The 26,590-nt window shown below is 43.9% G+C and overlaps 1 protein-coding gene across 5 annotated transcripts in view; it reads right to left on the bottom strand.

The window, feature by feature from the left end:
- Window positions 1-26,590, bottom strand: part of raph1b (Ras association (RalGDS/AF-6) and pleckstrin homology domains 1b) — a 41,160-nt gene that overhangs the window by 9,819 nt on the left and 4,751 nt on the right. Inside the window, exons 2-9 of one of the 5 annotated variants that reach the window (XM_037761521.1) lie at window positions 18,695-18,793; window positions 7,025-7,144; window positions 6,589-6,694; window positions 6,275-6,469; window positions 5,724-6,145; window positions 5,094-5,165; window positions 4,476-4,550; window positions 42-119 (exon numbers count right to left, since the gene is read on the bottom strand). In XM_037761521.1, coding sequence (XP_037617449.1) covers window positions 42-119; window positions 4,476-4,550; window positions 5,094-5,165; window positions 5,724-6,145; window positions 6,275-6,469; window positions 6,589-6,694; window positions 7,025-7,144 — 1,068 coding nt within the window. In that variant the 5' untranslated portion in view covers window positions 18,695-18,793. The remainder of the gene's footprint in view (window positions 1-41; window positions 120-4,475; window positions 4,551-5,093; window positions 5,166-5,723; window positions 6,146-6,274; window positions 6,470-6,588; window positions 6,695-7,024; window positions 7,145-18,694; window positions 18,794-26,590) is intronic. The other 4 variants (XM_037761524.1, XM_037761523.1, XM_037761522.1 and 1 more) reach the window with 4 other exon arrangements.

Genomic DNA, 26,590 nt, shown 5'->3' with positions numbered 1-26,590 from the left:
AAGCGAGAGCGTGTGTGTACAAAGGAAAGACGTGGACGTACCTTTTTGACCTGTGCCTCCTTGATTTTTTCCAGGGCGACTCGGATCTTCTCCGCCTTCAATTTGGCAGCTTGCTCCTCCTAGATTGGACACACAGGAGCATGGTTAACACATTATTTAAAACACGTAAACAGGGTTTCTGATTTCCAAGCCTTGCCTCATCCTCTTCCCCCACCAACGTCTTCCACCATTCCTCTGGCAGGAACAAGACATCATGCACACACAACTTCATTAAATAGTAAGCAGCCGTCTAAACCATTTAAACGCCAAAGCTTCGGGCATGATGGCGCATGGTGTCATGTGCAAAACCCCGTTTTTTTTCCATGCTTTGGGTTTGCTTACCTGCCCCCTCCAGCAAGATGCCATCACCTCCATTCCGCAGGTTGTGTACGCTTCCACGTGTTTTGATTTTTACTTGTGTGTGAATATTTGATCACAGCGATGCTATATTGTCGACATTGGTCCGGTGTTCCCTCAAATATGGCGCTGCATTTTGCCGTCTATGGTTCCATGGTGGATTCATATGGAGCTGCAGTGGTTTTTTTCCTTTGATCTCGCTATACAGCAGCAGAAGGGGAAACAATAGTAGAAGATCCCCGAAGGGCGAGAGGCTGCGGATGAGTGTAGGATCAGCTCGGAAAAGCCTCTATGTCCTCCACTCAAAGATGCAATGATCTCCAGCAAAGATCATATTCAGATCTCAAGGGCAAAAAATGGAAAAGATATCCGGATTCGTCCATAATTAATGAACAAAAAAAGACAAAAAGGATCTTTCTCAGTTGTATTTTTTTTTTTAGCGTATAAAAAGTTATTCCACGATGATCCTCAGTGGGTGAAATTCAGCCGTGCATCTTCCATCACTCAGAGACGATGAGCTGTCTGTGCTGAGCAGAGATTTTCAATGACAGCACAGGTTCACTGACATGCACATGTGCGCCCGAGATGAGCACAACTTGACTAAAACCCCAAACGAGACAGCAGGGAGGACGACGCCCCTCCCCCTTCTACCATCTCTCTTCCTGCTTCCTCCCCTCTCTCCATCACCCTCTTCCTCTCTCTCTCTGTATAGCAGATGCAGGGGGTTTGGGAGCGTGCCCAATCAATGGAGCATAATCCCCATAAAACTAGTAGAATGAGGGGGTCAGCCAACCAGCGAGCCCCTACTGCAAGACCTTCTAGCCAATCAGGACGAGCGGGGGAGACCGTGACCGGGCGCCGGCCCCGGAGCTAAACCACAGTGACAACGACGGAGAGTGGAATTTGGGTGAATGAGAAGCCGAGGTGCTGAATATTTGAAGTCTTGTGTGTATACACAGGCGTGTAACAACGCCCGCCAAGCCTCTTATCTCAAGCACCCCCCCACCTCCACGTTTGACCCAGACTTCCTTTTCCACATGACCAGCTCCACATTAACGCCAACACTATGTTTGGCCAACACATAGTGGCAGGCTTTTTAAGTCAGAGTGAGGAAGAGAAACGGCGAGAGAAGAAGAGGTCACGGGGGTTGTGCAGATTACAGTCCAGAGTCAATCTGTAGGTTCAGCCCCATAATTGTTGGCGTAACTCCCTCTCCCCCTCCTTTATTTTCCCTCTCCACATGACACCTCCACCCTGCTTTTTATTAGACATTAATCTGATTCCTATTCCACAGGCGTTTTCCCCTTTCCACTTTCACACTCAGCCACACCAGAGCCAATTTTTAAAAAAGGCTCTTCTGCCTAGCCTGGAAAAAAAATATCTTGGCACCCTCTCCCTTTGATGTCTCTCCACTCTCTCTCTCTCTCTCTGCTTGTTCCCAAACAGCCCACGCTCATTCACTATTCTGATTTGCGGGGCGAGGAGACGGGAGAGAATTTGTGAGTCGGGGCGATCCCATTCTCTGGTGGAAAAGTGTAACACTAACACGTAAACTCCCTCACAGCCTGTACGCCGACGACAATCTATCCTCCTCTTTAAAACCAGTCAAATGCTTTTCTGCATACGCGGACAGACTGAGAGCATGATACGCCACAAACCTACAGCACTGAATCAATTCCGTTGTTTTGTAATTGAAAGAGAAAAAGCAACTCCAAAGATTGTGGCTGTAAAAATTTGTTGTGTGGATATTACTGTGAGCCAGCTTCACTCTTGGCACCCATTATATTCAAATAAATGGAAATAAATTAAAGGGTTTTTGGAGAGAAATCTGCAATTCAATGCCAATGACCACTAACGGAGATCTTTCAGTTTGCTCTTACATGAGTAGCACAAGGCTGGCTTTTATTTTGAAGTCTTTAAAAAGACTTTTAAAGTCCTGAAAATAATAAAAATCACTCTCCAGAGTTTTCCACAAATATAAGATTAGCATCATTTGAGGTTTGTCTCATATCCAGTGAAAGCTCTTGGTATATTACATCTCAATAGGAATCGTCCACCTCTCCTGGAGTCCCCTGCTTTGCACTTGGCCGTGTGTCGTGCAGCGACGGCAGCGTAAATCACAATCAACGGCGGCCAACTTTGAACCACAAATCTGCACACATCTGATCGGCATAAGCTTTGCACGGGAGCCAAAGGCTGCAACCAATACAGTACATTCCCTGCGAAACGCTGACTGCTGCCAAGAGGTTTACAGTAAAACAGTGATGAGAGAGTTGGGAACTGAGGAGGGCCGACACATGATGGATAAACAGATGTGAGAGATACTGTAAACGGTGGAGCACAGAGGGTTCTCGTTCCAAATGATTCTTCCTATCGTCAAACTCCTCACTGCTCGGACACACGTATTGTATCTGTATGAACATTGGGCCTCATTCACCAATATCTTCCCAACTTTTTTCTTAAATTTGTTCTTACGGGTCTAAGAAAAGTCTACATCAGATTCATGACGAGTTCTTAAAGTGCAGAATTGTTCGTACCGGTGTGCTTATAATGATGAATCCTATTTCCTGTGTATAATAGTAATTGGCAAATCAATAATCAAGTCAAAATGATGATAAATGAGTGCATAAAAATGTATTTCTAGGTGTGATAATTGATCATAAATGATGTTGGAAACCACATATTTAGTAGCGTCAGTAGTGGATATCAAATAACCCAAAAAAGATGCAAGGGATGCTATTACTTGCTCAGAGTTGAAGTGTTAGTGCGTATTTATTTTAATAATGCTTTACAAATACAAATATTATTGTAATTTGAATCGTATGTTATAAAAATGTAGATCTATGTATAAAAAGAGACTTACAAATGCTTTTGAAAACATTTGATTTGGAAAACAAATTGCAATTACTCCCACTTCTTTGTATTTGTTTGTTTTGTTTGAACTTTACTATTACACTTTACACTGTATATTTTTATATGTGAAAAGTTTTGAACACTAATATCTAAAATGTACAGGTGCTGTTTGTCATATTAATATTATTACCTATTGTATGTTCTTTGGGTGTGGTTTTTATATAAGCCATTATAGGTTTCTACAACACCCTCACACGTATTTTTACATTCCTTTCATGTGAATTGTATTTTACTGTCTTTTTATATGTGTGAAACAAATAAACAAAACAAACAGATTGGAAGAAAACGCAATTCTTTTGCACAAACATATCAGCACTCAAATGTGCGTAAGTGTACTCTTACCTAAGATCAAATCTGAAATACGAAAACATCGGTGAAGAAGAAATTTCTTGTTAAGAACGGTTGGTGAACGAGACCCATTGTTATGTTCTTGCATGTTTCCAAAGTAAGGTACTTTATATGTCTTGTTTTATCCGACCAACCAGTCCAAAAACCCAAAGATATTCAATTTCTGATATAAAAACAAAGAGAAGCAGCAAATCCTCACAATAAACAGTCAGCGTTTGACTCATAAATGACTTAGACGATGACTCATTTTCCGTTGACTGACTAATCGATTAATCGTTGTGGCTCTAATGGCGTCATTTCATAAATCAAAAGCCAGCATCATAGAGAAAAACAGAGGGAAAATGAAGGAAAATAGAGACCCATACACAAAAGAGTGCATGCCAGTGAAAGATAAGTGTGGAAGCAAGTAGGACAAAACAATCAAGTGTATTCAATCCATAAGCACGGTGTAGTATAAGCATGGTAAATGCAAAAGGGAAAAATCCACATACTCTGTTAGATGTTTGAATATTTTCATTACTTGGGATATGGTCTTGTAATTTATTTTTTGGCTCAACTTGCCTCATGTATTTCTGATCCTGATGGAAACAGTGAGATAGCTTTTTTTCCAGTTGAGAAAAGCTGACATCCACTTTTTTATTGTTATCTCTCCCTCTTTTTTTAATTAAGTCAAATAAAAAAATAGTTGGTCTGATTTCAAGCAGTTGTTGGATTTTTCCAAGACATGCAAAGCAGAAGAGAGAAGCAGTGAAAACACACACACACACACACACACACGAGAGAGAGAAACCAAAGAAGCGAGTATAAGAGGCGGTCACCTTGGTCAGGAGGTGAGAAGGCTTTCCTGCTATGCTTTTCAGAATGAGCGAGGTTTCTCGGTCCAGATAGGAGTGCTTGGGTGAAGAGAGGATAAAACAGGAGCAGACAAAATATAGAAAAGTCAGTGCCAGATGATTCTTGGGAGGGTTTATTAATCGCAGGGTGTTTTGATCTTTTTTTTTTTTTTTTTTTTATAAAAGAAGCGTGGAAGCGAGAGAAGGTTTTTCCATAAATGGAGCGCTCAGCAGTTGTGGTTGTCATTAGCTGCAGCTGTGGGTAAAGAAGCAACGATTGTGAGAAGGAGATATGTACAGAGCAAAAACATGACACTGCAATAGATTTGAGTGTGTGAAGTGAAAGTATACTTTGCATTCTGGCTATAAAACCTACAGCTACATTCACAAACATCCCTCTTTCACACACTAGGGATGTCCCGAATACCAGTTTTTACACATAAAACCAACGTCTGCAGCTAGAAATGATTCTGATATTCAATTAAATTGTATCTGTTGGTGGAAAATAACATTTCAACATGTGATTACCTGCAGCCTTACAAGGGCCTACAACACATGCATGCACACATGCAAGCTCACACACACACTTACACACACACTTACAGTGGCCCGATCCACTTCACCCTCTCGTGAGGTGAAGTCAAGCTGCCGTCTGGGCCGTCGCAGTGTGACATGCTGGGAATATCAGGAGGTGCAGGCAAGGTGTGTGTGGATAGAGACCACAGATATAGGAAGGGATGGAAACACAGATAATGTGATGACATGCAAGGGGGGACAGGGGACATGCATGAAATCGTGTGAACATGTTTTCTTCTGAACTGAAAAACCTCTCCTCCTTTCTCTAGCTTTTACCCCTAAATACACACATCTGTTTTAGTATATTAGCTCAGGTCTTTGTTTCTGTAAGTTAAACTCCTCTGAGACTTTAGTTGGAGAGCTTAGTGAGTGAGCAAAGGAATTCAGAAATGGTAGATGTTAACATTGTAATCCACGCTTAAGGGAGCCTTATAGGAGATTACAATGCATTCATTAACACGCCGTCCAATGCACAATACACGCCGTATTGCGGATTGACTCTCAATACATCATGCTGTGTGGTTAAACATGCAGGATCAGGGCTTACCTTTACCATCACATGTGGAAATGTACACGCTGTGGCTCACACACACTTTCTCATTAGCTGATAATACTATGTCTAGTGTGTTTCTGTGTGTGTTTCAGTGTCAGTCGTACCTCTGTGCTGGTCTGGTTCTGTCCCTGTGAGCTCGGGCTGCCTTCTGCTTCTCCGCCCGCCATCACTTTATCAATGTCCAGGGAGTCCATGCTGGACGCTGAGGCACACGCTGAATTTACACTGGACCGCTGGGACGGAGCCTCCTGCTCGCTGACGGCGCCCACCGAGCCCGTCCTCCTGTGCTGGCCGCCGCCGGACGACCCCGACGAGGGCCGCCGCAGCGTGGTGGAGGAGAAAGAAGAGGAGGACGAGGAGGAAGAGGAGGAGGTCTGACGCGCCGCCTCGTCCATGCTGAGGGAGGCCTTCTCCAGCTGGGAGGTGATGTCGTCCAGGGAGATGTTGGAGGCCGCGGGGCGGGCGTTAACGCTGCCGCCTCGCACTGTGTTGGCCGGCGATGCGCGGGTACTGCTACTGGCGCTTCCTGTTGGGGAGTTTAAACACAGCTCAGATGAAAGAGGTCATGCATTGTAGATTTGGCGTATATTATTTTATTGCTGTTAAAATACTACATGAAGCACCGTCATAAATGCACATTATTCAGCAGGACTACCTCCGCTGCTTCCCCCTCCGCTGGTGCCTGGGTGCTTGGTGCTGGCACTGCGCCCCCCAGGGCCCCGCTGCTGGCCTTTGTTCTGGCCGCGAGGCGCCGAGTTTGGTTTGGAGATGGTATTGAGCTCCTGCTCGATGGAGCACAGGTCGGCCATCAGGGCGTCCAGGTCCACTGTGTCGCCCTGGTTCAACGCCTCTGCAGGGAGCCAAGATGAAGGATGGAGGAAGATGGGGGGAGGGGGTTCATGATTTAATTTCTGTTTTTGGATCTGTGCTGTTATTATACCGATCTGGATCAGATGAGTGAGGTCTCACCGTTTATGTTGTACATTGAGAAGCGGTAGGAGAAGTTGGCCATGTTGGTCTCCTGCCTGAGAGGAGGCTTCTGCAGCGGTTTCTGAGGCCTGCCGTCATCCAGACTCTACAGAGCACACACACAAATAAGCAAAACATGAGGTGCACATATGCAAAAACCACACATGCACTCTGACATCAGAGTCAAAGCACAGGATCTAAGCAACCCTGTCTGCGTGCTAGTGTAGTCACACACACACACATAAACCTGCACAAACACACAATACAAAGTGGTGGTGGGAGGGGAGTTGCTAGGATACAGTAAAGGGAGACGGGATTAGCAGTGTTAAGGTTGCCATGGATACAGCCTTTCTCTCTGCTCTTCTACCTGTGTATCTATGTAACCAACCACTCTCTCTCTATTTGTGTTTGTGTGTGTGTGTGTGTGTGTGTTAACCTGTGTAAGCTTGTCCAGCTCCCCGAGCCAAGCCCCAAACATCTTGTCCAGGTCCTGGTCCTCCTTATCGCTGTCCTCCTCGGCTCCGTGGTCCAACTCGTCGTCTGATACCTGCTCCATCTACACACAGGAACAGAGGAAAGCAAAAAAAAAAAGGAGAAACTGTCACACATGTACACACATTATCAGATCACACCCACATAGCAGGAATGATCTAAAGGAGGAGGGAAGAAAAAAAAACAAAAAAACAGCTCAGCTCATGCCAACCTCACTGCCTGTTACCATGACAACCGCTCACGGACCCCTAGCGGGCACCCTGTGCAGTCTAATGGGTGGAAATGTCCTGTAGCGTTCTTGTGTGCCGTTTCACCACGGACACACCCAACACCTCTACTCCCAGCTAAGGACCCGAAAGACAGGACAGGACAGGAGGAGACATCAAATATCAGCTAAATTGACGTGCCGAGCGCTTTTGGGATCTGTAAACCTGCAGTGAATCACTACACACCAGTGGTGCGCCTGTGGAGAAGATATCAATCAAACCACACTTAACAACACTAGCAGGTGCTATTAATGGCTATGTGGGCCAGTAGTGAGTGAAGGGAGGCGCAGCTTTGTGAGAGGCCCAGCTGTCAAAGGTGATGGCAGAGCTCCCTCTACCGGACACCAAGGGAAGTGGTGCAACTACAAAACATGCAGCTGGTTGACTCATAATCCAGTAATGCAACAGAAACAGGTGATGGGCTCCAAAAAGCATCTTATAGATAGCCTTCTAGTATTGAGTTAGAGTGGCCTGAATACAAGTGACAACTACCCAACCCTTTTCAGTATCTACACAAGGACACCTTTCAGTAGACAGAATCAAAATATGGAAATCAAGGAGACATAGCCTGGCAGATAAGACCTCAAGATCGGTGCACAAATGAGTCCTACTTGTGTGTTGACGTCCTTCATATCACGTCTAGGTCAGCTGGGCAGTCAAACTGTTTAGACAGTGTGATATTACCCAACCTGGGAAATGAATATAAAGACACATGAATGCCAACATACATTGAGGACACATTTTTTTCTATAATAATTTGAGTTCCCCTTAAGAGTGCCTCTGTCTTGGTACAGTCCAATCCCCCCAAATACAGTCCAATCAGTTGGAATAGTCCCGGGTAATCCCATTGATGTTTTCAGGGGGTGTCACTGCCTCCCATTTACCACGCCGCGCGGTGACAGTCACTAGTCGGGACTGTACCAAACCGGGATTAACCCCTCCGACGACCCCTGTTCTTTTCATCCAGCAAAAAATGTGTATGCGTGGCTTATTGTATATATGTGTGTGCGTTTGTGGTTACACCGAGTACTTGAGAGCAATCTGAAAAGTCATGCTTTGTTGTTAGAAGGTGATCAAAGCAGGTTATAAAAACGAGCAGTAGGTGATAAAACTGTGCTTCTGCGTTTGTCAAAGCAAACTGGAATATGATAGCAACGCCGTTGATAATCGGTCAGCTGAACACACATAACAGGAGGTTGAGGGGGCGCTTGTTTTACATCAGAGGCGGCCACATTCCAGACGGCACACATGTTCTGCTCCTTAAAGTCACTGTATGCGGTGCACATATTAAATATAATCTCCCATCCGAAGCCTTTGTGTCGCCACAGCTGGTATTACAAGCCAGAGCTGCCACTGCTGCATGTGTGTGTGTGTGTGTGTGTGTGAGAGCTCATTACAGTGTTGATGATGGATAGTTTCCTGTTTTGTCACGCATATCAAACACATGAGGAACTTGTCATCTTGTCGGGAAAGATGGAGTCTTAAGTATGTAAACAAGTCCACCAACTGTGTGTGTGTGTGTGAAATTACATCCATGCACTCATGAACGCGTGTGGGAGTCAGGACAGGAAATGGCCAGGATGTGCAGGATTCCTAATTTCCCCCATGGCCTGTTTCTTGGCAGGAAACTCCAGCTGTCCTTCGGTTTATAATCCGTGCCACTTAACTGGGGACGGGAGGGACCGCGTCCTTTAGGATCACCCAGAAAATTACAAAAGTATGCCATACCACCACCAAAGAATCATTTGTCTGTGTGGCTACCCCCCACATTTGGTCACAGACATATCTATCCGGGGATTCCCCAGTATGAAAGGAGTTGAGGCATGACATCATGGCTGGCTGGAAGGCAGACAGGAAGAGGAAATGGCTATAATCAAATGAGCTTAGGTGCACTGCTTTCATATGTAAATACACAAGAAATGAGTCCAACTGCAGGACACTTTTACCAGCTGTGTTTAAACAAGCCCGTGGGCCTTTCATAAGAGTTAAATAGACACTGAAATATACACATGCTGTAGATGCACATTCAATGAGACTGCAAGAAGAATAAAAACTGCACAAAAAAAACTAAAAAATGATGCACACAAAAAACAAAAGAGCACTTTGAGCTCTGCAGCTGTCGTTCTAATGGAATCACAGCCTCGGCTGCAGACGATGCTGCAGGTTTAAGTGAATTACCACCTGAGGCCCTGCTTTTAAGCTTATGGAGCATGACCTGAGAGAGACACAGGGATGGGAGGAAGCCGTGTGTGTGTGTGTGTGTGTGTGTGCCATCATCGCAAACCAAACAACAGCCATGGCCTTTCCCCCCCCTGATCCCGCACGGCCTCTCTCTCTTGTATGAGCATGACCAGCACTCATGTGTCTCCTGTGACCGCCGGGTGGCTCAGAGGTCCAGGGTGAAAGGTCAAAGGTCAAAAGGTCTACCCAGTGGAGTCTCTCTCTTTGCAGCCGTTCTTTTTTTCCCCCGAACACATGCAGTTCCCGCTGATGCTGCAGTGCCGGAAAAAAAAAGCTAGGTGAGGAGTGAAGGGAAGATGAAAAAGTGTGTTCGGGGAAAACGGATCGCTCTAAATCTTAGAGAAAAGCACACGGCAAAGCATCCGGTGCTGAGGAGGATGAAGAGCTGATGGAGGAGGAGGAGGAGGAGGAGGAGGAAGAGGAGGACATGTCTATCTTTAGACTAAGTCGTATCATATCAGAGTGTGTCAAGAGGATTGGAAAAGGGAGCGGTATGAAGACTAGATGTTAAGTCGCTGAACAAAGAGGAGTTTTCAATAGTTCCTAGTCCTAACAACCAACTCTGAGACTGCTGGGATCCTACGGAATAGTAATACAAAGTAGGTCTCAAACTGGCAAGTGTGGAGCACCCAAAGACTAGACAAGCTTCACATAGAAAGGCGTCCAGTTGGAGGCCCCTGGACTTGTCGCTGTAGGGCAAAAAAGATCCAGAGAGGAGGCGAGAAAGAGAGGGGTTCAGGAAAAACGGCACACAAGTATTTGGGTGCGACAGACAGAGAGTGCAACATGACATCATAGGTCAGAGTAGGTCTCCATGGCTCGCTCCTTCTTAATCCAGTTTGCATGATGGGAACAGAGAGCTGTTGTTTATTTGGTTCACATTAAACTGAATCTGGGATGGACAACTTTTACGATTCATCGTATTAGTTCTGGGCAGTTTGGGTGTTGGTAATCAAAAGTGTCTTCCTGTGTGCTCGGGGCATTTATCCCAGTCGAGGGCGACAACATTGGTAATGCTTTGAGACGCCCGGATTTATATTCTGTTCTTCTCCATAAAATGCTTGTTTACTGGACTGAATTTAATGACTTATTTGTGAAACCGCTAATTGAATCCAAACTACAAGAGAAAGGAAAACAGGTCACAAAGCCAAAGCCCTTCACTGCCTGTTTCAGCGCCACCTGTTCTGTTCCCCAGTTTGACATTCAAACATGATGAATTGCTTCTAACATTTGAGTTACAAATAAAAAAATCCTTTCATATTTCAATCACGCAGGAAATGGGCGGGCTGGGATGTGAGCTGTGTAAACACTATTGTGGCCAGATACTCCTGCTGCGATGACGACTGAGTGGATGTTTCCATCCAGCACTTTGAAATGGACTATTTTTGGACCGAATACTGGTGTGTGTTAGTGTTGTTATGAGGACTGCGGAGGTTAATGAAACCAAGCATCAGCCCTTTGGCTCTCATCATCGGAAAAAAAACCCTGTAAATAACACACAAACTTCCACATCCTCTTAAATTATCTGTACAAAAATAACTTTACGCAACTGTCTTTGACACCTCTCCTCTAAAAATATATTCTCAACACATCATATAATCCCACCAAAGGGAAAATCAAGAAGAAAGAGGACCGGAAAAGGATTGGGCACGGGGCTAGAAAACAAAACAGCATGGCAATTATAGAAACTCAGTGAACTCTTAGGAGGCATGAGGAGCACATGGAGGCTTGGCTGCAAATAGAAGAGTGGGAATTCTTTAGCGGGACACAAACGCTCACACTGACAGGAGCCTCCGGGGGCAAGATGCAGACAAAGCTCAAACAAGTAAAACATTTAGCATACCCATGGATAGGAATAGCTCCGGTCAATCCACCAGGCCGACCTGGCTACGACGTACGCTCCCGTTACTCTAAATGCTGCTGATTGCCTCGGGGGAAATTGTGTGTGAGAGCATGATTTTAAGGAGAAGTGGTGTCATTATGCATGTTTTGAAAGGCCATTTTCAATGGACGTCGTAATTTCTTTTTAATAAAGCTGCTGTGCGTCCCAGTACTGTTGCGTATAAATATATGTAAATACAAGCACAAACATTTTTATGTAAATTCCCTTGTGAGTGACTGACTTCCTTGTTAAAATCCAGCAAATGTAAGATTAGTTGTTCCCAAAACTGCAGCTAATTTATTCAACTAAACATAAACTAAATGAATGCTTCTCTATATTATGTTTTACATAACATTCTATTATTATTATTATACATTATTTATTCATCCATGTGCAATATCAACATTTCATATTTGCAATAATGTGAACCCAATCACTCAGTAAGTCTATTTTTTATATCTTGTTTTTTTTACCGTTTACTTACTAAGGCTGCACAATTAATCGAATATTAATCGCGATTTCGGCTTCCCACAATTAAATGAACATGGGTATATTGCGATATTGACGTTTAAAATGCGCGTTTTGCTCATAGAAAACACTGCAGCTTATCAAATCAAGCGCTTCCTAAACTAACAGAACAGCCACCAGCCGGCGATCGAGATGTTATCTATATAACCAATGTGTTTATGATTAAATTGAGAGCATAAAATTGTTTATTTAGCATCTTATTGTTGCTATTTTTGCTCTCAAAGTGCACCCGATTGACGCATTTAACTTTAAAATGTAGCATATTAAAATAACTTGAATATTATATGATCATAAGTTTCCATATGTGAGAGATATATGACCAATACTGAAACACATACACCTCTCCTCTCCTCCTGACCTCCTCCCCTTCTCTCTATTTTTTCATGTCGACCCATCATCTGGTGCGAACGGCGCCTCTGGCCCGACAGACTGTGAATCACCTCTTACACACACATGTGTCTGATTGTCATCATATCCGACATGGTCTATAAAATCCAGCCATAAAACACACGCCGAAATGTGTGTCAAGATATCGTAATGACGTCCCGTGTCATAGTGAAACTGTTTAAAGGCGATACACACTTCAGATCTGGTCTAGTGATCTTGTGTGTGGCTAGACTGAACAAAGCCTTTTATTGCTGCTCTCAAATGTTTTGGTTTCACTTCATTGTAAATGTACGAGCATGAAATACTGCTTATTTCCAGGCTCAGTTTGTGGTTATTTGCTCACTTTCCTCCCTCGCCTTCTTTCCTGGTCGACTCCCTTCATGTACAGACGTTACACCGGTAGAGCAAAGGAGAGGAACAGACGTCACTGTGTCAATTATGCTTAAAAGTGGAAAGAGGAAATGTGGCTAAAAGCTGTAGTGCCAGTAAAAGAACTCTTTGAACGAGGGAGCGGCTAGTCGGCTACTGTCCAAAGTCAAACTGGGTGTGGTTGTCAACTACTGACCTGTAGCGGCCACTGATGTCGGACGCTAAAAATGACACAACATTCAAAACTGTGTGTGTGTGTGCATCCTCAATGAATGAGAAATGTAGTGTAGATGAAGCCTTAAAGGTTAAAGAAGCAAGCTCATGACAAGAAGATTACAGGTTTGAATTAAAGGGAGAGGAACATACAGTATGGATGGATGGAGAATGTTGTCTTCATGCAACAAGAAACGCCTATAGCGGGGAACTTAAAGGTCCCATATTGTAAAAGGTGAGATTTTTTTCATGGCTTTTATATTATAAAGCAGGTTTAATTGCTATATAAATACTGTGAAAGTATCCAAACGCCCAATCCACGGAGAAATACACACAGCCCGCATTCAGAAACAAGCCGTCAGGATTTCTGTCAATTTGTGATGTCACAATTCTATAATATATATAGACCATTTCACAGTTTTAAACATTCTAAATGCGTCCCAGTTTATTTCCGGTTGCCGTGTACGTGAATGACATCATCTGACAGGAAGTAAACGTGGACTGTTGTCACTCAATTCCGTTCCAGTTCTGTTGAAATGTGCTAAAACGGAGCGTTTCAGACAGAGGGTGGATACAGGTATATTCAGATGGACAGTGTGAGAAAAACAATGTGTTTTTTGAACATTAAAGCATGTAAACATGTTCTAGTAGAAACACAAAATATAAGTATGAGCCTGAAAATGAGCATGATATGGGACCTTTAAAGCAAAAATCTACATGTATACACTCTACGTACCATGAATGGGTGATGTGTTGGAGATCTTCCTAATGAGTATTGTGTTTTATCACTTTGTTGTTCCAATTTTACCTCCACCTTTACACTTAAAATGAGGAAAAACAGAATGGTATATAAACACTTGCTATATACCTTGTGACTGCACTGGCTAAATGATGAGTCATGAATATTGGGATCAAAAAATACCCTTCCGTATCACGATATTATTTCAAGACAATATTGCCCGACCCCTATTTCCAAAGCAAAACATTTTTAAAAAATTGCGCACCAATGTCGAGAAAATTCTGTCTTATAGAATCAAACAACAAATCATGAATACAACTTGCCACACGTCACATAAAAGAGGAGATGGCGCATTAAGCGGAAGGAGTGATGGGGAAAGGGAGATGAGATGGGTGAGAGAGGCCAGCGAGGAAGCGGGGGGAGTGATGGAGGGAATGATGAATAGGTACAATAATGGAGGGAGGGAGCCGGCTATTAGGTTGAGAATAAAGGGGAGGCCCTGATGGCCAATGCAACGGCTTCAATGTCATTAGTCAAGCACGACCGACAGCCTGCAAGCAGAAGAGGAACTCGAATACAAACACACACACACACATACGAGCTCACTGAAGCACAGCGTGACACAGTGAGACACTCTGGCTTATACAGCCAATTAGGAAGGAGGGGCAGAGAAAGGGACAGAGAGAGAGAGAGGAGAAAGATGAGGAGGATGTCAGAGGTGGACAGATGGAGATGGAGTCAGTGTGTTGGGGGGGGGGGGGGCAGGAAACGGAGAGAGAGAGAGAGAGAGAGAGAGAGAGAGAGAGAGAGAGAGAGAGAGAAGGCAAAACTGAGACGAGGGAAGAGATGGGAGTGTGAAAATGCACGGTCACACTGGTGGGCGGCATCAGAGAGGCGAGCCAAAACTTCAGCTGCCCTGCATCTATTCGAGCAGCCGTTGCCATGGCAACACACATGCACATCTCCAACGTCGACGTGCTCCGCGGACAGACATGCAGCTATCACAATGCTTGGGCTACATCCTCAGTCATGACTAACATGTTGACGTTTCCACATGCCTGCCTGTACTGTAGCACGTCCCATCTGTATCATATAACCGCGGAGCATTCAGGGGACGTTTTGCATGGATTTCAATAATGTCCCAATACTTCTTGTTGTGGTGATAACAGAAAAAGACTCAGAGGTGGTCTGTGCCGGGGTAAAATGGCTGATTTCAATGTAAAAGCAGGCTACAAATCAAGCACAAGTGGGCATGTCTCTGTTCTTGTCTTATTTGTGTGTCTCTCTCTCCCTGTTTCTGACAGTCACCCTCCCTCCCTCCCATCTCTCGCTCTCCCATCCTCCCTCGCACACAAACCCACCGACCGAGGATGTGTCAGCTTCCCTGCTTCCCTCCAGGGCAGCAGTCCAAATGTGAAATCAATAGTCTTGTCTCAGCCCTCGGGTGATTGGGTTACATCCACACACACACACACACACACACACATGCGTATAAACACACATACCGGGGCTCAGGTGGTCTGCTGCAGTGGGCTCACACACACACACACACACACAGTTTTAAACATGATGCAGCACTGCAGCAGCACACAACGGAGGCTGACTGCTGAGAAGAACTGGCCAGACATTAAAAAAAAACAGACTCACTGCTCTGGTAAAGCATAAAGTAAAAAAAAAAAAAGAGCTGCAATGCTGTGAAGTAAATCCGGGGTGTTATTTCATGTGTTTGCTTTTTTGTGGAATCGAAGGCTGTTGCTTAGTAATGCTAAATGTGCAGCGTTAGAACATTAAGAACCTGCTGTAACTGATTTAGATAAATGGGTTGTGGTTGTATAAGAGGACACTGCCAAAGACTGCGTTCTGCGATTAGTGTCACTTCAGATTTCTGCAGCATTCACAGAGTTCAATTTAAGACCTTTTAAATATATAATGCAGTTTAATACCCTGTTTCACAATCACACCAGCAGGGACGATATGACCTGGAATTATTAGAATATATATATATATATATATATATAAGATATATATATATATATAATATATATATATATATATAATATATCATATATATATATATATTTATATTATATATATTATATATAATAATATATATATAAAACTCCTAATGGATTTTTCATAACCCTCTCATTTACTCTCGATAAATAAAATCATTATGGTGCCAACAGAATTTGTTTCCTCATCCTTTAGTTGTTTGGTCTAGTGGAACAGGAGGATTACATCTGCCACCTGTTAGGGAATACAAAGCACAGTCGGTATGACACACTGCACGGGCAACACATGCCCAAACACACACACACACACTGATGGAAACACATTCATACTGCAACAAGCCAGCCATGTGCAATGTGCAGCACCAAAGAGAAATATACGCGTACGTCCGCACACATGCCACCAGCAGCTGGGAATGTCTTCCTCTGTTATCGTACTACGTTTCCCATCTCCCCCTTCACCCCATAACCCCATGCAGCAGCTCGCCACAGACTTCTTGTTATCTGAATTCAAAGCAACTGTCCCAAGTGTGTTTGTGCGTCTCATCAAAAACAGACCAAAAAATGTGCCAGTCTGTTTCCTGCCACGCCACCTCAAGCATTCCTGCCGTGCCGATGTGGCCATCATATCAATTTCGGAATGCACAAACACACACACTTCCACAAATCCCAAAGGTCTTCACAACCTGTTGTCTTCAGGAACAGCGGCGGAGATAGTTTCAAGGACGGTCTGTTTTAAGCCTGCCCGGTGCATGAATGAAACAGTCGCCATGACAACCGCATCATAGATGACACCATGACATATTAACCACGGCCCCACATGTTCAGTGCATGTTGGAATAATATCGACAGCTGAGTGTCAAAGTCGGTAAGCGTCTCCACATGACAGCCGCCCACATGACACTGACACACACAGAGTCAGACGCCAACACACACAGCTATAAACCTCTCTGACACATAAGCATCCCGACTTCCTGGAACAGTTTAAGTCCAGGCGAGCGGGCTTCCTCCTCTCAGCCTCGGGCTCCATCACCGCTGCCGGGGTCCCAGTTTAAAACCCGGCTTCCTTCCGCATCCTCACTGCTGGGATTTTTTACACATCACAGGTTTGTTTCCCAAGAAAATAAGACAGCATGCGTCTGGGACATTCCCGTCTCATTAGTGTTTTCGAGACACTTTTAAAGACTTTGTCCAGATGTGCACTTCCCAACTGACAAGCCATGGTCTATAACTTTTAGAACATGAATGAGAACATTATATTCATTCCCCATTAGGGCTGTCGCAATAACGCAATATCGCAATACCATCTCATCCTACATGTAGCTACAAGTGCTGGACAACAACAACGGAGGAGAACTGAACAAACATAGACCGGCGGGTCCGTCCTCTCTCCCTACGTGCTTCGACCTTCCCTTCATCCAGAGCAACTACCTCTACCTTGTGCTGACATTGTGATATTCCGTATCATAGCAACCAGACGCAACAAAAGCGCAGCTGGAAAAAAAAAAACGCTTCGCCTCATTGCCCTTCTTTGTCATTTAAAAAGCAACACTATACCTAATAATAGCCTTACAATAAAGCTTATTTATACTAGGGGTGTAAGGAAATATCGGAAATATATGAATATGGGGATATTATGTTTTGTGATACTGTATCGATTCTTAACTAACTACGTTTACATGCCAAGATTAACTCAGTCAATACTTTATTGCATTTGCAAAGATGTGTGCCCTCTCAAAGTAGTGCTATGATATAGAGATTTTTTACTCAGATTTTAGGCATATGGTGGTGTGTTTTCAGTTTTCCTAAAATTAGATTTTTTTTTAAATCGCAATATATATCGCCTTGCTTACAGTATCGTAATATATCGCAATATATTGAATCGTAACCCCTGTATCATGATACGTATCGTCAGATTCTTGCCATTACACAGCCCTAAAATCAGGTTAAATTAATTAATTTTCACAAAAAGTTGCAATAATACAGCATACTTCCTTCACCGTAACAGCCATATTCCCCATCACAAATGGAAAAAGGCATGTCTAGGTATAAATTAAGAAAGAGTACAAGTAATAGATTCATCTTTTTACTCCTCCTGGACACCACCACTGCAAACAGACAACAACAAACTACATATCATGGAAAACAGCACCCAGTAAGCCAGTTGTTTTGCTGCTTATGCTCTGGGTCTTTGTTTACTCTCTCTGCTGTTCTGCCCCGAGCTACTTATGTAAGCCATAACGCACTTTTAGGTTTGACAAAAGGCAAAAATATTAACAGGAAAAAAAAACTAGGTGCTGATGTGTGTGGTCATGTGTGCATTTTCCATAAAACCAAGCCAAGACAGCACTCTAGAAAAATGACTTGGTCGCCATCCCTTGTAGAAACACAAGTGGAAATACTGAAACTCCGGGTTGCAAATTCAACGCAGATCTGTGATAGTGAGAGAGAGAATAAAGGCTCACTGTTGAGGAGCAGCTCTTTTTTGCTGCAGACCACAGCCCAGCTCGCCCTCACATGGTTCTACTTTAGTCAGGAATTATCTCCTTCGGCGAGGAAGACTCTCCCCTGACAGGATCCTCAGAGGCTTGACTCCTCTTTCATTTGGCTTTGATTTACAAGGCCCTCTCTGACGGAGGCTTTAAGGGGGCGAAGCCTCCATCTCTTCCACCAGATTTACCTCTATTTACAACAAACATCCACACTGTCAACTTGGGGATTCCACTCTCTGAAAAGTGTGGAAATGACAGATGATGTGAGCACATGACACCTCATGCATGTCAATTGAGACCACCTTAAATAGAACTTGCTTGCTACAGCGGCGACTTGTCAAAATAACAGTCTCTGTGGCATTTGTGCGAGGAAGCAGCGAAGCTTACTGGCAGCAGTGTGTTTTTCCTTTTTCCTCCGCTCTGAATTTATTACCCACAGAAAGTAGCACTGGCACCATTTACTCACTCCAGTTTACAGGAACTCTTACCTCTGAAGTGGTTTTCTCTCCTTCCTATTGAGGTTAAAGGTCAGACGAAACCACCACTCAACTCCACTCCACTCCACTCTGTGACGGGGCTTTTATCCTCTGAAAGAAAAAGGTAGAATAAAATCTATCAGATATGACTATAGTAGCAAAACACAATCGTTTGTCTCCTCATCCAAAGCCAGTGAAATGCCAAACTAAAAAGGATCCACTGCGTTTATTATTCTCACTGCACTGCAGGAGAATCCAGCCGGCAGCTAGAGGAAGGCAGACCGATTTCACTGTCACAAGAATGCAGAGGATTAACTGTGGAGTGTGCTTGAGCGAGAGACTTAACTAAGCACGGGCAAAAATGACACGCACAGCCAGAAAAGACACTTATCGCAAAGCTCTGGAAAGCAATCAAGCGGCGGTTTCTCCCTTCATTATAAGCCGTCTTCATCATTACGGGGAGATTAAGAGTGTGACATTTGAGCTCGCGGAGGCCCCTTCTTCATTTGACTGCGAAGCCTCTCAGACCCACACACGCCGCCGACTTAATAAGCATGGCAACCACTGCAGGGCTAATCATTTCATGAGTCAGAAGCAGAAACCTTGTCAAAACTTACTATCGACCGTGAGTCATCAGTCTCCGCCGGGTGTCAACAACGCTGACCGAGCGTTAAACATTATAACGAATAAGTGCTGACTCATACCAGCCTCACCTTATTCCATCTAAAACAATCTGGATGCTGAATCATAGTCTGCTCTCGGAATATAAAGACACACAGCCTGATGGGTTGGAGGTTACAACATGCTGAGCTGGCGAGGAAATATCAATGCTATGATTTGGTGAGTGTGTATTCACTGTATGTGTGTGTGTAGGCAGCTGATGTTGTGGCTGCCTACTAGGAAGCTATTCCCGCTGGCTTCAGCTGTTCTTTCGTTTTTCGACACACCAACTGTTGTTCAGCCGCAGCATGTGGCCCTTCGCTTAGCGGAAAAAATGTGTGTTTTCACAGCAAACAGACTCCTCGTAACAGGGAGAGAAGAGTATGACTTTGTCTGTGCACGTCATCCATATATATGTGTGTCAAAAACACACAATTGCCTTCTCAGATTACAGTTCGCCGCCCCCCACCCCCATCTCTGTGGCGTAATTTGCACACAGTTAAAACGTGTGATATTACTCAGTCAACACAAGGCCATTGAACAGGTGTGGCAGTGACACATGGATGTACGCAGCTGCAGGGGGAACACAGTCGCTCCAGTCACAACAGCACAGGCAGCTGCTTCCAATGCCGGAGACAAAGGGCGGGGCCTGCGGCACATGCACAGATGGACATCATCGATGGGATCAAAAAGCAATGGTGGTAGAAAAATCAATAGGACAAAAAATTATTAATAAATATAAATATTAAAAAGACTCAAATCTTTTCAATTCATACATTTTCCACTTAAAGGAACAGTGTGTAACATTTCTATTAGCAGAAATTGAAAATAAAAAGTTTTCATTAGTGTATAATCATCTGAAACTACAATGTTTTCATTAGCTTAGAATGAGCCCTTCATATCTACATAGGGAGCGGGTCCTCTTCACGGAGTCCACCCACATTACTCTGCCACGTTTCTACAGTAGCCAAGAATGGACAAACCAAACACTGGCTCTAGAGAGAGCCTTTCACATTTTTACGTTACCTGAAGGCCCCCGTAGTTCTCTGACACGCTTGTGAAACTGCGGTAACGTGAACCACAGAGTGCAAAACCGTGGTATCTCCAGTCGCTGTCTGACTTCTGTTGCTGCTAATGTAGTGTTATTATGGTATGGACGGCCTCTGAGCGAGGCGAACGGCGTTACCAGTATTTCCACTCGGCGGCTCACGTTACCGCAGTCTTGGAAAGGGAGGAGTGAACGGAGGGGTTGGTTGCAATCTGCAACCACACCACTAAATGCTGCCGAATCCTACACACTGCACCTTTAAGTTTCTCATCTAAATTCTATAATAAAAATGGCAGATGTTTGCACCATCAAAACGGTGCCATAGTGTCAAACCACTTGATGTATTTGTTCATGTATCACCTGAAACAATACACTTGATTGATTGATGTGAATCTAGCAAGGATTGGGTTAACAATACACAACAATGCTGCGAGCCAATACTTGCTTATTTGGATATCTCTATCTTTTTCCAGCAGCACCATTACAGTACTGGCACACAACTTGAATGGGTATAAGAATTGAATTTATCTATGGAGCCTGTGCATTAAGCTATATATAGAGCAAGATGCCCTGGAAACACTATCTTCCCTTATGACTGAATGCTGAGGCGACTCCTATGAAAACACACAACTGCCCCAAAAGGTCCCCTGTATATCGCTGCCCTTACAACAGTTTGACTTTTTATGCGGCCTAGATTGTCGCCCCACTTCAACAACAGACCAAGTGGAAACACAGAGTCCTATGTAGTGGACACAGGTGTGTCCTTGTCCACCCACACTTCCTTCACATTAACAGTAATCCACTGGGGCAGCTCATTTCCTGTCCGGGCAGGAAGTGGGAAGGAGGGCAGGGCACTGAGTGAGGCAGGGGTGATGATGAAGTCACAGCAGGAAAAGAAAGACGGGACTGTTGTCGGGGGAAGTACAGCAAAATGAGTAAGCAGGCAGAGCTAAACGCTCGGTACAGTGCATGTCGGTACTGTCAAATCCCAAATATGACTATAAGAAATACTTCCTTTAGCGTGATAGACTAGTCATCCATAGAACGACACGTGCTGTAATAAGGGTTTTTACATGACCACATAACAGACTGGTCCCCAGCTGACATTAAAGAACGGCAGAAATGACACACACACCACTGCACAGCGTCTCTCACGATGACACACCACATTAACTGGTGTACATTATGCCCCTTAGGCACATTAAAGGGAGAATACAGCCCTCATACTGAACTTCAGTTGTGTTAGTCATTCACACGAATTCCCATTTTTGGAAAGATTATATTGTGATCATCCAATAAACACCATCAGAAAAAGCTGTACTTTACAAAATAAACTGTATTTGTGTCATCAGACCATAATAAATGGACTGGGTATCGACCATATGTGCCCAATCCACATGTTATGAGTCATTCTACAACAATATAATTAACATAAATGATAGCCAAAACAACTAAAGTAAGGCCCTAGTTGAAAAAATAAAGTATTTTTTTCCTTTAGGCTTTGGCACACCAACACATTAAAGGAAAATTCTCATATTTTTCTCTGACACAAGCACTTGAAATTATCCATGGAAGGTTTTTGTACAAATTTTAAGATGTTGTTGTGTCATTTCAATACATACATGATTGTGTATACAACATGCATTTCCATAGCTATCTTTTTTATATCTTTGTCACACTTGGGAAGGAAAAACTGGTTTACAGGTCTGCAAATTTCCTGGTAATTAGTTGATAATTAGCAAGTAACCTATTTGAAATTACTGCCAAATTACTCCAATATTTACCTCAAAATGTATTGAAAAATATTTTATTATAAACATTATTTCATTATTATATTCCGCTATTTCTCAATAGCTGGTAATTTATTTAATACATTTCCAGGAAAATAATACAAAGTTAATTGATCTGCTTTATTTCCACGTCTGCTGATAAATAGATAATAATTAGCAAATAACTTATTTGAGATTTCTTAAAAAAAAACTCCCTGAATCATGACATTAGCTACCAGGTTACATTTGTGTAGACAATAAGTCACACAATGGTGAGATTTGTGACTGATCAGAAGTGTCTTCTATCCATATATATGTTATTTTAGCATATAATCATTAAATAATATTTATAATAAAGTAATTTTCAATGCAATTTTAGGTAATTATTAGTATTATTTGGCAGTAATTCCAAAGAAATTTCAAATTACTTGCTAATTATCACCTAATTATCGTGAAATTTGCCAACCTGTAACATGAAGTGTTACCGAAAAAACTACCTGGATATTAATAAAACAGGAATAGTTTGAAGAAGAATACAAATCCAGTACAACACCACCAATAGCCTTAAATATATTACTACACAGTTGAATTAACACATCTCTTAACATAATCTTGCAGGGCGGTGGGGGTGGATTGCATTAAATGGAATATATGTAATGTAGTGAGATAATAAAACTACTCACAATTGGATTATAATAAACCATAACCATTTTATAAACGGAGGAGGAAGTCTGTTCTGAACCATTCCCACACAAAAAACAGCATGTCGTAGTGACGCAACAGATTAATGATTAAAGATGCATTCCACTCATTCTTGCGTTGCATGATAAGATCTGGAAATCTGAAAGTCCATTCACAACACAAAATAGATATACTCCCCTAAATCACTAATGATCTGTATAATAACGGCTGGAGCCAGAGGGATTTATTGATCAGCAACGCCCAACAGCATCTTAATCTGCTTTCAGAACAAGATATGGCCTCAGCAGCAGTGACCATGAGCGGTCCGGTAAGGGCATTGAGGTAAACCATCAGTCGGCTGATTGATGGTTCGCTACAAAGCCGATCCTCGCTGGGAAGGTGCATTAGTATTGATCAGCGTATTGCTTTTATACCGAGTCAAGTGCAACTCAAAAAGCTTCTATCGTTGCGTCCCTCAAATGCCAGCTGGTGAATACTGGATTATTCACTTTAAGTGGCTTCATCACTGATAAATATTAACACAACTACTCATGTGGGTACTTACAGCACCTCTTGGTCACATGACAAGCGAGTGTCTGTACCGAGGCTACGCAAACACTCTACCCCACGGTGAAAGCGTTATTGAACTGACCTTCCACTATCATTACAGACTGCTTTTGCTATTCCCACTCGCACACACACAGCGATGTCTGGTTGCGATTACAAGGAGCTGATCTCCTCTCCTCAGTGGGATTCTCCACGGTCCGTGCAGGCGTAGCGCTCCGCTGTGGAAAAAAAAAAAAAACCCACACATGGTGGGAATTATGGAATAACGCTGCGTCAGGAATGTTCCCACGATGGCCAGTGGGATCTGATGGAGGTCCCACTTAGTTGGCTCGCTGCCAGCGGGGTTTATGGGTAATGGTAACACACACATACATGGTTACATGAGCAAATGCCTCTTGTGTTAGTCTACACTTGCTCCTCTTGTGTAGCAACTCTCAAAGCTCATTATTAGCACAGCTTGCTCACAGCTCATCAGGTTAAAGACAGACTTCTCATTTACACCGTTTCATTCCAACAGCAGTGAAAGGTGAGAGGTCAAGCCGACTGGCCTCAAATATGCCACTGACCCTCCGCATAGCCTCAAAGCCGGTCATGGTGCCAAACTCGGAGGCAGATCTGGATCCAGTCCCCGAGGAGAGTTGCCCGTGTGGCACGTGGGGGCCGAAATAATCAGGAATCACTAGAGAGTGAAGATCAGCGGAGCAGAGAGAGATTAGCAAGCTACTCAGCCACTAACTTAACCCAGAGACTCATTCAATAGAGGCTCACTCGCTGGAGCTGCCAGGGTATTAGTCAATGAGATTTGGCAAGAGGCAGCACACACACATACACAGAGTGCTATTTTGTGAGATTAAGGCCTGCAGGTTTGAGTGACTGTCAAGGGATTCTCTCGCAAAATCCGATTCTACCGCGGCTGTTTTCACTTCTCTGCGTTGGTTGTAGGTCACTGACTGAAACTGGAGATTCCTTCAGTGTCCTACATGGGTGTAAAAGGAAAAAACGGAGCAGCCTGCCAACAGGCTGTACAGTAAATGCACTCGCTTGAAAAAAAAGTGTGACTTCCAGACTTTGGCAGAGGAAAAACGAAGGATGACCTCAGTGTTTCCAAGCCGTCGTATTTCACATGACATCAGCTGTACCGAAGAACATTTTATTGGCTCTCATAAACCTCTCCTGTCCTTTATACTTCTTTCCTCTTACATTCTTTCACCATCTTCCTCACAGGTGTTCTTCCAGCTCGGTCGTGGAGTCGCTAGTGACTTGGCGATGTGCGGCGACCCTTGTGGCTCTTGCGAACGGGCGACGTGACAAGGGCGGGCTGCTTTCCAACCCCCTTCTCCCTGAGGTTTCACCGCACGCCGAAGCACCGCCTGGATAGTGTAGCTATACTTCTAACAGACATGAGCTGAGAGTAACTTTCATGATTATGGGCGCGGGTGTAGTTAAAGTCTGAGAGGGGGGAAAAGTAGGCTGCAGTGCATATTTAATGGAAAAACACGCCATTACAGCTCCAGTTTGTGGGTGTACTGCTAGTTCGTGGCTTGAACTGAACACAGAAACACTTGAAACAGTTGGAACATTTAAATAATGTAGCCTGTTTTTCACTTCAACGTAGCAGAATCCCCACGATTACTACAATTTGGAAAGATGACGACGACTTAAATCCAGCGCACGCTCACGTCTGGAATCTATTTTCTATGCGTGGCAAGATACAGTTTGTTCCAGTGATTCAGGCTTCTGTAACCACACACAAACATGACACCCCCACACAATGTGATGCTAACCTAAGGACACTATAATCACTGTAACCGGAGCCTCCGACTTTCTCCGATAGTCTCATAATGCTGCAATTGTTGGTGTATTCTAAGTGGCATATGAAGCTGAATCCTCGGTGGATTTGACAGGAATGTAACCCGGAGGTCAATGATTAGGAAGCAACTGTACAAGCATAAACACTTTTGGGCCAGGCATTTCATAGGGGGGTGAGGGAAAACAGTGCAGCTCACTTTGCTCGCATCTGTGTTTGGGTGATGGACTGTAATCGGCAAAAAAAGGGCCAAACAAACACCATCAATCCTTCCGCGTAAACACACAGACACGCATTATCTGCTGTTATGGTTTCATGAGAACTAGCTGAACTCCAAAAGAGACGACACAGGAAGTGGCCGTGCTTATGTTTATCCCAGGATATACATGGATGTATTGAGAGGACTGGATACAGCGTTGGGAGGCGGGAAATCATTCCTATGAAAGTTGCTCAGTGGCGCATGATGCCAATGGCATCACGTGACGGACACGGAAGTTGTAGTACCGCCGTTTGGCCACTACGAAAATTGGCATCAAGGACCGGCGCTCTTCCTGGAGGCTTTAACACTACTGCATGATCTGCTGCTGGTCATTTAATTCAATTAGGGATGCAAACATGTGAGAGAAAGCAATACGGAGAGTAGGAAATAAATCCACTTCCTCTTTCCAAATCTACGTCTCGCACCAGACAGATCATACATCACCCAGTCGATAATGCATATTTTTTTATACAGCGGCTAGACAGCACATATAGTATATATCCTCTGAGTTAGCACTTTGCATGCTCTTATACTCTCTCCGAAGCACTCCTGCTTTTGCCTTAAGCATTTTCTCCATGTCAAAGACCCATTATCCGTGGCCCCGGCTCAATCCGCACAGACAGGCCGCCACCATCCATCAAGCCGTCCTGTGACTGTTGTGGTGCAGCTTTAACTGGACTTTGTGGTGGATTACATACATGTATGTAAGGCAGGTGGGGTAGAGAGAGAAACATGATACCGTAAATCACCGTCTACCGTCTACTCGCTGATACCTGACGCTGAGGCTGCTGGACGTTCTAGCTGACAATTCCCACTGGGATGAGATTCCCTTTCCCAACCTTGGTTGCTAAGATCAATTTCAGGGTGATTATTACTTCACTTGAAGACAGGTGTGCAAAAAACACAGCACCTCAAGGCTTTGTGGCGGTCACAGGTGTTGACTGCGTGTGATAGAGAGCAACAATCAAGACCCATTTCCTGTCACGTGCACTTTTAAGTTGACAAAGACTGACCCCCCCCCTTGCAACAGTGAATGGAACAGACCATCTGTGATACAGTAGAGGAGGAGGAGGGAGTCCTCGTCAGCAGCCCGGCAGTGAGAATGAGCCACCTGCCA

Source organism: Sebastes umbrosus, chromosome 24 (genome assembly GCF_015220745.1).
Source record: "Sebastes umbrosus isolate fSebUmb1 chromosome 24, fSebUmb1.pri, whole genome shotgun sequence".
NCBI classification, from domain to species: Eukaryota; Metazoa; Chordata; class Actinopteri; order Perciformes; family Sebastidae; genus Sebastes; species Sebastes umbrosus.
The sequence above is the reverse complement of the archived record's forward strand: the minus strand, read 5'-3'. Positions and strand labels throughout refer to the sequence as shown.